Source organism: Elephas maximus, chromosome 3 (assembly GCF_024166365.1).
Source record: "Elephas maximus indicus isolate mEleMax1 chromosome 3, mEleMax1 primary haplotype, whole genome shotgun sequence".
NCBI lineage: Eukaryota > Metazoa > Chordata > Mammalia > Proboscidea > Elephantidae > Elephas > Elephas maximus.
Window position 1 is genome coordinate 90,547,207 of NC_064821.1, and position 12,494 is coordinate 90,559,700.

The following is a 12,494-nucleotide window of genomic DNA, read 5'->3' on the forward strand; positions in this document are numbered from 1 at the left end:
ACAGACACAATAAGCTTCAAGGTGAAGGTCCTTAGGGCTTCCAGGAGCGAGGGGAGAGGAGGGGGAAGATTTGAGGAATGTCTTGTCACCAAGGCCACCTTGGATCCTCCACCTGGCCCGGTACAGACTGGTATGTGCTGGGCTCAAATGGTTCAGGTAAGAAGAGCGGTCTTGCCAGGTTGACTCAGGGAAGATGAGAAAAGGGGAAAGGCTGGGAAGGAGTCTCCAGGCAAGGGAGTGTCCAAGTTCCTCCTAAAGTGTCACAGAGTGTGGAGAGGGCACAGGCTTGGAGCTAGAGACTAGCAGCTGGCTGTTCTGCATGACCCTTCTCTGGGCTCAGGCCTCCCCTCTGCAGTGTGACAAGCAAGGCCTCAGTCATTTCTGAGTGCCTGCCCCAGAAGGGGTACAGGAAGTGTTTATGGAGGCCCTAGAACCAGACTGCCTGGGTTTGAAGCCTGGTTCCCTTATCTACATGTGCTATGTGTTCTTCTGTAAGTTACTTCACCTCCCTGGGCCTCAGGTTCCTCAATGATAAGTTGGGGATAATCATAGTTTCTACCCACAGGGTGGTTGTGAGGACTAAATGAGTTAAATATGTTTAGAGCCCAGTACAGAGTGAGCAGTCAATAAATACTGGCTGTGATTATTCAAGCTTCTTTTGGACTCTGGGTCTTGTAACATCAGGGGTAGGGGCTAAAATCACATTGTGGCAGCCCTTCTGGGCGGTAGGAGTGTCCCTGCATAAAGGCTGGAGTATGAGCCACACTGACCTCCGTGGCTGTTCAGGACCTCCACCAGGTCAGGCCAGTGCTGGCACTGTGGCGCCACAGATTGACCAAAGCTGGCTCCTGCCTGGGGAAGCTCCCAGTCTGGTGGAGGAGATAGGAAACTCCCACAGGAAGAGAGGGTGGCCACTCCGTGGCTATTTGAGGGGAATGCTGTGTCTGGCAAGATAGTAATGGGTGGGGGCATGATCAAGAGCCAGCAATGTAGAAAGTATAGTCAGAGCAAGGTGAGGACCTAGGTATGAGTGGGGCAGGGCTGTCATGGAAGTGGGCTGGGACACAGGAAAGAGCCCAGACCACTTGCCCCTTCTCCCATGGCATCATCTCCATTCCCAGCCTGGGCACCCATAAGTCCTATAAAGTCCTATAGAGTCATTCCACCCCCACCCAACCACCAGTCTCTAAATCCCAACTATCTCGAAAATCCTAATGCCCCTCTCATGCCCACTGCCACTGCCCTGGCCCAGCCTCCATTACTTCCTGCCAAGATTGCATGACAGACTCCTTCCCAGTCTTACTACAACCCAGCCCCCTCCACTGTGGGTTCGGATAACAGAGGGCTTTCCAAGTCCTTGCAAGGCCCCATCTCACCAGAGGCTTCTTCACAACTCTCCCCATACATCTGAGCTGACGATGCACCCTGGGGCCGGGCATGGTCGTGTGCTGGCAGCAGCAGGCCAGGCAGTCCAAAGACACCCCAGATGCCCAGCTACTGACCTGTGGATGGCCTGCCCCGCTGGCGTGTGCTCCACCTCCAGCCCTGCCTGCCGCAGCACGTCGATGACAGTGTTGTTCCCCAGAAAGTGACCTAGAACACAAGAGATAACGTAGGCTCAGCCACAAACCAGGCCACCAGCAACCGGGGATGGCCTTGGGTCATCCCTGGGTTTGTGCCTGAGCTAGTGACCTACACCAAAGCTCAGGCTCTTCAGAGGCAGCATGGTGTGGCATAGTGGGCAGGAAGTGGTCCAGGTGCCATACTGCCTAGGCCCAAGTCCTGGTTCTGCTGCTCACCAGCTGAACCTCCCTGTGCCTCACTTTCCCCATCTGTTAAGTGGGAATAATGGTAGGAGCAACCTCCAGGGTTACTGTGAGGATATCAGTGAGCAGTAACTAACATGTACTAAGGGCTTATAAGTGTTACCTTCTATATCATTGAGCCTCATATCGTTAAGCTGACCCCAGACATAGACTGTCCAGGCTGGGACAGATTCCTGCAGTCACGCAAGGCCCAGCTCTGAGAAAACCCCTGAGGAGCTTCCCTTGAGCCCCCAGCAGTCCTATGGCTCATCCTTCTAAACTCCAACCGCAACTCCTGTATCGCTCCCTTAACATGAGAGTATCTATCTCCTTGCCAGATCCCAAGGGGCAGGGACCATGGCCCCAGTGCCCTGCACATGCTCAGTACATGCTGGCTGGGTCCGAGCATTCATTGAGTTGTCTGTTCACCAACCGACCACTTAGGGCATTCAGGTTCTGGAACGGCCACTGGGGACTCGCTGAGGTGTAAAATCCCAGCAGGGAGACCAACGAACCCCACTGGTTGTGGGAGGGAGACAGTGACAGGGGCATAAAAGAGATACAAACACAGAACTGAACTCTCCAGAGGCGGCCCAGCTGTGTGGAGGAAGAGGAGGTGGTCTCCACCTCGGTCCCTTACCCACTATTCATCCATGACAAACATTTATGACACACTTGCTCTGTGGCCACTCTGCACTGGCACTGAGAGTATAGACGTGAACTGTTAGTGCAAAGCCCCAAGTGAGAGTGGGAATCCCCTCCTTCATCAGAGGCAGGTTTGAAGTCTGGGAGCACAGGCGGAAGCTCTCCCAGGCCTGGGTTTGGAAGCATCCTGGGGAGCCAATCGACCGTGGACACAGTAGCTGGTGGGGGTCAGCACACTGGCAAGCCCTCTCCCTCTTTGGGCCTCAGTCTTCCTCCTGTTCAATCTGGGGCAGAGTTGGGGTAGCTGGATGATTGCTGTCAGCCTGCTGGGCCCTCCCAGCCCATCAGTCTGCCCTGCAGCCCCACTCGCGGGCAGGACTCTCCCCTCCTGCTCACTATTCATCCCGGGGTGGGGGGCCTGCACTCTGACTCTAATTGCCTGTGACGGTGGTGACAGGTGGCAAGCTGGAAGGTCAGCATGTTGACAGCCCCAGGGAGGTCTGAGGAGAACAGAAAGTGGACAAGCTGATGGGAATGGAGAGGCTCCACAAAGAGGAGACAAGGCTGGGAATGCCCTGTGGTTGGGCAGAGGGGTGGACCTCTAGCTCTCTGGCATCACTGGCCTCCCACACCTCGAGGCTAGCTCTGCCACTGCCCAGGTCTTCCAGAACAACGAGTTCTCTCTAACTGCTCTGCACGGTCCTGGGATTCCACCTTGGGGCCACTGCCAAAGACCACTGGACTGGGAATGTGACACTTGGGTTCTAGTCCAGGATCCAACCCACTCACTCTGAGATCTTGGGCAGAGCCTTCCGCTCTAAAGCCCTCAGCTTCTCTTTATGTAAAACAGAGGAACTGGACTATATAATATCTATGGGCTCCTCCAGCTCTCCATTCTATGTGGAAGGCTTTTGTTTGACTCCAGCGGCCCTTATGGAAATTTGCTTTTCCTCCCCCCTCCACCTGCACCAATTCTTCCCTGTCTCCATCCCTCCCTCCAACCCCTTCATTCATTTAACAAGCACTGACTGAGTGCCTATCTTGTGCTGGACAGTGGTGAATAGGTAGGATCCTGTTCCAGGCACTCACAGTTTAGAGAATCATTTTATTTCAGCCCAGGTTCTAAGTACTATGCAGACGGAAGCCCAGGAGGTTGAGGGGCACATGGGGAGCATCTAGTCCAAGCTGGGCTCAAGGCAGACTTTGTGGAGGAAGCATTGCTAGCTGAAGGATGGGGTAAGAGTACACTAGGTGAGGATGGGAGTGAGATGGCACCCAAGGGAGAGTGTTTCAGGGAAAGGGAACAGCATGTGCAAAGGCTTCGAGGTCAGCGACAGCAAGGCATGTTTGGGAAGCTGACTGCAGAAGAGATGCAGACAGTTCAGGCATAAACAGGCCCTCCCAGAGCTCTGGCCCTACCCCAGTGCTTCTGAGGACAGAAGACCCAGGGTCCTGCCAAGGCCAAGTTTCCCACTCCGTGTGTGATCCTGGGCAAGTGGCTTTCCTGCCCCCGGTCTCAGTTTTCCCTTTGAGTGACATTTGGGGGCAGTTGTAAAGCCCTAAGGAGGCAGCAGAAGTGAACGTCCTTTGCAAAACCCACAGTGAAGTCCTGAAAAACGGGCTGCAGACAGTCTCCCTACAGTGGGACCAGGGCCGCCGAAGCATCTCACTCTTGCTTGCTCCCAGAACGTGGTCAGGGGAGCTGAAAGGGAGACCCAAGTGACAGCCTCCGGTCCCCAGGCTGCAGGAATTCCCTGCCAACAGCTCTTGGAATCCACTGCTGGCGATGACGGCAATTCTTTCTGTGCCTCCATGGAGACCTGTTTAAAGATGAAGGCCTCCTACCCACTCCAACAGTGGTCCCTGCATCAGCCTAATGGATTTCAAGAGCAGCCAGGGGAAACTGACTGGCCTCAGGCTGTACAGGAGCAGCAGCAGCAAATATTTACTGAGCGCTGCATGGCCCTCCAAAAGGAGCATGTCTACAGACAGAGAAGGAAACATCCAGGGGGCCCCGGTCCCCGGCTTTAAGGCATGCCCACTGGGTCCTGAGCAGTAACTGACCAAACACCTGTTTGATTTGTGCTCCCATCCATCCCCTCAATGGTTCCAGACCTTTATTGCTCTTCTTAAGACCCTCAATAGAAGACTATCTATTTTGAGAAAATGGAAGCAATCAATAGTGACCTTTTCAAATTCTCATCAAATTCTCAAATTCTTATCAAAGAGGAGTCCCTGGGTAGTGCAAATAGTTAACACACTCACTGCTAACCAGAAGGTTGGAGGTTCAGGTCCACCCAGAGGTACCATAGAAGAAAAGCCTGGAGATCTACTTCTGAAAACTCAGTCATTGAAAACCCCACGGAGCACAGTTCTACTCTGACACATACAGGGGGCCGTGAGTCGGAGTCTACGGCAATGGGTGGTACTCATCTCAGCCACACCCACCGTCATCATCACTGCAGAAATTGTCTTCCTCCTTCTCTTTAGCTCGCTCTCCATGCTGCAGCTAGAATGATCTTCCCACACTGTCAGGAATGTTTCCAACAACTCACCTCAGGGAGAGCATGTGAGTCTGGCACATGGTGGTGGCTTAGTGAACGTTTGTTGAATGAATGAGTGACAAAACCTGTAAGTCCATATCCTTTCTATGATCTCATCCTATCCCCAGGAGACCTGAGCTCATGGATCCCCTCTTCTTGCTGTCCCAGCCCTGCCCCTTGGTGATGGTCCTCCAGATTCCACCAATCCCAGGAGCTTAGCCATTGGACCAGCGCTGAGTCAGGGCCTAGCTCATGCTGTCCCCAGGGGCTGGCAGACAGGGCTTAGGCTGGCCGCCAAGGTCAGAAATCCTGAAAAAGGCTCCACGCCCATCCTGGAATCTTTAGGGAAGGTGGTGGAAAGTTTCCAGAGGGGCCCCACGGTGTCGGGGCTTAGCCTGCATGGCTTGCCCAGGCTCCCCGGGTCTCCTGGCTACTGCTCAGCAGTTCCTTCCAGCACTGACAGCTGTTCTCTGGCCAGCTCTCCACAGGAAGGCACGTTCCATTTCATCTGCGGAGGCTGTGTGGATGCGGAGACGGGGAGAGAGAGGGAGAACGGTGGGGGGTGGGGGCACACAGAACTGGAGAGACAAAGAAGGAAGAGAGGAGACACCCAGAGAGGCAGAGAGACATGCAGAGACACTCACAGAGAGAGAGACAAGAAAGAGGAAAGGAGCTCCAGGACACAGAAAAACAGAGAGGAGAAAGACAGCGAGGAGGAGAGAGGGACCCAGAGACAGAGGCAATTGAAAAAAAGAGAAAAGGACAGGCAGAGGCAGAAAGAGAAAAAAACAGGAGAAAAAGATGTGAAGAGACAAGAGATAGAGAGGAAAAGAGGGAAAAGGAGAAAGAGGAGAGATGAGCAAGAGAATCCAGAAATGAACACAAGAGGATGGTGGAGTGGAGGGTAATTCCACCGGGGGTATCTTAGAAGGCTTCCTGGAGGAGGGGACCCAGGATGGGTGGGATTCAGATGGAGATGTAGGGGAGGGCAGTCGTGGAAGGGAAACTGTGCTAGCAAGGTCTAAAGGAGGGATGACAGGTATGAAAAATAGTGGGGCTGGTTTGGTGGCTGTCTCCCCAGACTCCTAAGCCAGGGCCCTGCTTAAAGGACACTTATGTGTAAATAGGAAAAGGCACACTGCTCTGCGTAGACACAGTCCCTATGACATTTTAATGCAGAAGAAAAGGCTCCCCTTCTTCTGGTGGCAAGCAGCCCTGTGCCAGGGCACAAGGCTGGGTGAGCAGAGCACAGACTGTATCTAGCTGTTCCCCATCTCCTGGGCACAGACGATAGCCCCAATTTACTCTCAGACACCAGAAGACAAGGTAGGATAGAACAAAGAATCCTGCCCTGGGGTCAAGACAGAAAACTTGGGGTTCAGACCTGGCTCAGCAACCAAGTGGCTGTGGGACCTTCCTCTCTCTGTGCTTCAGTTTCCCTACAGGGGGTTGGACCAGACGGTCTCATGGGCCCTCCCAGCTCTAGGAGTCCATCATTTGAGGATGATGGTGTTCACAAACTCATACTTAGTGAGTATCCTGAGTGCACGATGCTTTTCAAACATGATTTCGTTTCATATTCTTTTCGAGGTATCCCCAGTTTACAGATGAGGAAACTGAGGCTCAATGAGGAGCTGGGACTTGCCCAAGGTCACGCAGCTGGTAAAAGACAAAGCTTGGACTTTCATCCAGAGTTGTCCTAGTTCACTGCATTCCAATACATTCACTTTGAAGCATTTCTGGCGGCAAGGGATCCTGAGTTCACATTTTGGGGCAGGAAATTGTCAGGAACATGTGTACCTTCCAAGGTTCACCAGATTGGAGACAAAATTGTGTGAGTGTTCAGCAAGAACAATGCACCAATTAACAGTGTAATTTCAAGACAGTGTTGGGGGGCTGGACAGAGGGAGGCAGGGAGAACCAGATGTTCCCACAAAGGCTCCAAAGTAGCACCGGCTCCGCTCGGCCTGCACACATATTTTCTCTCCAGTGAGTATGCCGGGTTTCCAGTTTTCTCCTGCTGGAAGAGGGATCCCAGGCCCATATTTATGTTCCGTCTGAAATTAATGCAAGGGAAACTTTCAAATGCTAATCTTGCTGCCAGGATCAGCAGGCCGGATATCAAGATACAGTCGTGTTTGTTTTCCTAGGAAGTGTGAGGAGAGTGTTGCACGAATGGACCCACGGATGGATGGACCATTGGGTGGAACCCCAGGGCTTCTCATCTCCAAAGACGTGTCTGGGAGGGAGACTGGCAGAGTGGGGTTTCCTGTCTCCTGCCTTGCGGGCCAGCCCAGAGTAGGGCTGGGGCCTTTTCCACCCAGGCAGCAGTGAGATGACGCCTCCTCTGTACCCAGCCTTGTGCCAGAAGCTGAGACACACGGTCCCCACCCCTGAGGACATTGCAACGTGTGGGGGAGTCGGGCATGCAAATATTAACAGGACAGCATGAGCTGCGCGGTGATGGGGGGACTCACAGGGGTGGGGGGCTGAAAAGAAAGGGGTGGAACCCAGACTAGGGGGGGTCAATGAAGGCTTCCCAGTGTAGAGGACCTCAGGGACACATCTTGCAGCATTAGAAAGTCAGGGGAAGAGAAGAGGGAGGGCTTTCCAGGCAGAGGGTGGGTGTGCGGGCCACCAACAGTGGCTGTTGAAATATACAGTGAGGAGCAGGTGGGCAATGGTGAGGGTTGGGGCAGAAGGGACAAGCCCTGAGATTCTGAATCGCAGTGGGACAAGGCCAAGGGGCCAAGTTTTAGCTGGAACCAAAGAACATTCTCCCAGGCTCTGTCCAGCTCTGCATGGGAGTAAGTGCCACAGCCCTGGAGGTGTGTAAGTAGAGGATCAATGAGTGCTTGTCAGGCCTGCATAGAGGGGATTCAGGCATCCTGTGGATTGGGCATGTTGACCTGGAATCTGAGATTCTCTCCTCTTTATCACCTGCTCCTCTTTGCAGGCTGCCAGAACTCAGGGGGGTCAGAAGTGAAAGAGTCCAGAGACTCCAATGGGTGAAGCTGTCTCGTTAATAACACAAAGATGTCTACAACTACCAATAGAAGCAACTCCACCTACCAATTCTCCAGCCCTGAGAATGTAATGATTCATTTTCTCATTTAACCTCACAACAGTGTCACCAGGCAGAAAGGGGCAGCGTGGGGTTTGACCCAAGCCCATGCCGTGGCACGGGGATGTGCCAGTTTAAAGAGCAATTTGTGGAAGCAGCTGCTGAGGCTGGGGCTCCCTGGGCACAAGGCAGGCTTCTTTGGGGCAGGATCTGTTTTGGGGCCTGTGACTCATGGCTCTGAAGGTTGCCCAGTTTGGGAGTCTCTTCAGGACCTCCCGCTGTGTACTTCCCCCTCTCTACCCTGCCAGACCCAACCCTGCAAGCCAATCCTCTGGTGCTTTTAAAATCCCCAGTGTTGGAGTCTTTCATTTCCTGGGACCAGATCCTCTTTTAATTAATATTTGGTTTACGGGCGAGGAAGCCTCCCCTGCAAGCCCCTCCCCCTCAAGTAAGTCCCTCCTTGATGAGAACATAAATCTGGGGTTTGACCAGTCTCCGCCCTGAGGCCTAGATCTGGCATCGCTCACTCCACAAACCTTTCCTGGACCTCGTGTGCCTTGTGGTCCCCTTCCCCCTTGGGGGAGGCTGCTCCGAATCCAGTAGTGACTGTGCAGGGTGGTTCGAAGCCAGCACAGGGCACTGTGGGGAGTGCCCCAGACAGAGTCTGTGATGGGCTCTGTGAACTGCAGGGGGCAGTGTCCTGCATAGGGACCACCTCCGCCACAGTCTTCATTCTCACAACACCTGGAGGCTCTTTTCCTAGAATCGCAGCACCACTGTGGGCTGACTAGAGATGGGCAGGGACACAGCCTACCCTCTCTGAGCATCACGGTAACTTGGAGCTGAAACCTGAACCTTGGGATTTCCCTGCAGTGTCCCAGCTTGGCCCTCAGAAGCCACAGGGCTCTTCTGCTCCCTCCACCCCAAGGGCCCTACTCCCTTGTGTGTGGGAGTCTTGTCCTTGGGTACTGGGGGCTCCTAGGAGCCAGGGACCCTGAGATAATAATGACAGCACAGAAGCGTACATTGATGGAGTGATTGTGTGTGCCAAGACTGGATCATTGAATCTCATACTCATTTTACAGAGGTGAAACCTGAGGGTGAGAGAAGCTAAGTAACTGATTTCCCCAAGGCTACATGGATCCTAGGGGTCCCTGGGTGGTATGAACAGTCAATGCGCTCAGCTGCTAACCCAAAGGCTGGAGTTTCAAGTCCACCCAGAGGCACTGTGGAACAAAGTCCTGGTGATCTACTTCTGGAAAATCGGCCGTTGAAAATGATATGGAGCACAGTTCTACGCTGACACACATGGGGTCACAATGAGTCTGAGCTGACTTCACGGCAACCGGTTACGTGGCTCCTACGGAGGAGCGCTGGTTTTCTAACTCAAGCAGTCTGGATCTGAAGCCCATTTTCTTAATCTACAATGTTCCACTTCCTTCTCCCTGCCCTTCTCCACGTAAATCCTCATTCCCTGATACTGCAGACTGGGAGCAGTCTGGGCAATGGGTACAGGGGTTTTCTTGGCTCTCTCCTGCGGTTAGAAATCTCAGGGGCGTCCCTGTTCCAGAGGCTCAGGGGTGGCCCCAGCTGGGAACAAGCCAGCAGCTGGGAGTTTCCTCCAGCAGGACAGATGCTCTGGGCTGAAACAGGAACAGCGACTCTGGCCAAGGACTGTAGCCCAGAGTTGGCGTGCCAGCTGCCAGATGTGGACGTGGTGGGGCGGCAGGGTACTTTGAAGCACTGTTGGAAATTCTGAAACAGTTCCGGACACTGTGGCCTCATGCTCTAGTCTGGGGAGTATGACAGGCCGGGGTGCTTGACTGGGAGAGGAGAAAGTGGCTGGGCATGAGGCTGGTCCTCTTGCTTCTGAAGTTAAAAAGGCAACACATGGAGCATCGCTGTTCTTCTGGGCCCAGCCATGAGCTCTGAGGGACTTCTGTCCCTGAGGCTACTGAGTAGAAAACCAAGGAGGGGAGGAGATGGGAATGGGTCTTGTCCTGAGGACTGCGGGGACCACAGAAGGAACTAGAAGGCATCTGGACCTGCATCAAGATTTCTACTGGTTCTCACCTCCTCCAGTACTCTGACTTACACTGTTGCCTTTCAATGCTAACCATCCAAACCATAGGCGTGGATGGAACTGCTGGATGTTGGGGCTAGAAGGGGCCTTAGCCCTCACCCCATGTAAGCCCTTCATTGTACAGATGCGGGAGGAAAGGGTCTGAGAGGCCACATGAAAGGTTTCAGAATGCAAGAAGTTTCCACAACATCAGACTGTTTCCCTTTTCCACCCTCCTGTCCTTGACTTGGAAACCCTGGTGGCATAAAGGTTAAGTGCTATGGCTACTAACCAAAAGGTCAGCAGTTCAAATCCACTAGGTGTTTGTTGGAAATTCTATGGGGCAGTTCTATTCTGTCTTATAGGGTCACTATGAGTTGGAATTGACTTGGCCACAATGGGTTTGATTTTTTTTTTTTGGTCCTTGACTTGGAGTCTGCGGGTGGTGCAAATTGTTAAATGCTCGGCTGCTTACCAAAAGGTTGGTGGTTTGAACCCACCCAGAGGCACCTTGGAAGACAGGCCTAGCAGCCTGCTTCCCGAAAGATCACAGCCTTGAAAACTCTATGTTCTACTCTGTAATACATGGGGTCACCATGAATCGGAATCGAATTGACAACAACTGGAGGAGCTGGGTTAGAGACACAAGCCAGACCCAAGGGTAAACCACGTGACCTCCAGGGCCCATTCATTTGAAACTCTTGAGAACCAGTTGGTTATCTCACATCCTGTAACTCTAGCATTCTAATGACGTTAGAAAATTAGAATGCTAGGATAATGCCATGGTGGGATATTAGAACCATATAATCTTCGAACAATAGGATGTTTAGGTCAAAAGATTCTGGAACATCAGAAGTTAGAATTATATTTGAATTACAGCATGCTACGGTTACAGGATGTGAGATAACCAACTGGCTCTCAGAGTTTCAAATGAATGGGCCCTAGAGGTCACATGGTTTACCTTCGGTTCTAGCTCATGTCTCTAACCCAGCTTCTCCAGGTCCTAAACTACTCATTCTATTCCAGGAAAAAAAAATATATGCTAGAGGATTTCTAGATGGCTAAACAAGTAAAGGAAACCCTGGTGGCGTAATGGTTAAGCGCTACGGCTGCAAACCAAAGGGTTGGCAGTTCGAATCTACCAGGCGCTCCTTGGAAACTCTATGGGGCAGTTCTACTCTGTTCTATAGGGTCGCTATGAGTCAGAATCGACTTGATGGCACTGGGTTTGGTTTTTTTTTATTTTTTGGAAACAGGTAAAGAACAGCTCAGGAAAGTCCCAGTTTCCCTGGAGCTAGGGACAAAACTGGTATTTTCTTCTAGTGCCTGGGACTGAGACGACCTGTCCCCCACCATGAGGCCTGGGGCTTGGGAGATACCATGTGACTGAATGGAATGAACTTGATTCCATGTGACTTGGTCCAGTATGTCTTTATAGACCATCCACCAGGGTTTCCAACTATCCACTAAGTGTTTGTAATTCTGAGGATACATGGACCCTGTCCTGGAGTAGTCCACTCACGTGGGATGACAAATGAGCAGTGGATGCTGGGATAAAATTGGGAGACAGGCCTGGGGGACAGCATCCACACTTACACCGTAGCTGTTCGGTGTTGCTGGAGAAAATCTCAGTCTGCGACTTGGGACAACTGTAGTTTCACGGGCCCTCCTTGCCATTCAGCATCTTCTGGATTCCTAGTACAGACAGAGCAGATATGTGGCGTGTATGTGCCCTTGGCCTGGTCAACAGCAGACATCACTGATCAACCAGGACCTCTTCCCTGTGGTGCTCTGCTGTGGATTTATCATCCCTCACACCAATCAATCACAGGTTTGCCCAGAAAATGACACCTATTTAACTTCTCTGCCCTTGTCACTTCTTGTGGCCAGCCTCTCTTGCATTTATGTCAAATGTTCTGCCCTTTTTGAACAAAGAACCCTCCCACCTTCCTCTTTTTTTCCCACAGGTAACTTCACCTTTTATTTTGTAGAGAAATCAGAAGCCATCAGTTGAGAACGCTCAGCTTTCTACCCCCAAGCCTTCCTGCTGGCCTCCTCCCTCCCACCCTTAGGTAAGAGGTGAAGAGAGGTCCTCCTCCACCAAACCTTCCGGCTCCCACTCTCCCTGCCCTCTCTCAACCTCAGGCTAGTGCTCCCCCTCCCATGTATCATCAGCCTTTCTTCTTCTATTGTATTCTTTCCATCACGTTTTAAGATACTCAATTCTTTCCCATCCTAAAAAAAAGGTGGGGGAGGGGGGATCAATACAGTTACCAACTTCTTATTTTGCCAAGTAAGGACTCTGAGAGCCCTATCTGCCTTCTTCTATCGCCATCTTTTTTTTTTTTTTTTTTTTAAGCAAAGGATGTTTTAAC

The 12,494-nt window shown here is 52.2% G+C and overlaps 1 protein-coding gene across 1 annotated transcript in view; it reads right to left on the reverse strand.

The window, feature by feature from the left end:
* Nucleotides 1-12,494, reverse strand: part of TRABD2B (TraB domain containing 2B) — a 269,250-nt gene that overhangs the window by 11,237 nt on the left and 245,519 nt on the right. Inside the window, exon 5 of the mRNA XM_049879237.1 lies at nt 1,503-1,593. Within this exon, the coding sequence (XP_049735194.1) occupies nt 1,503-1,593 (91 nt within the window). The remainder of the gene's footprint in view (nt 1-1,502; nt 1,594-12,494) is intronic.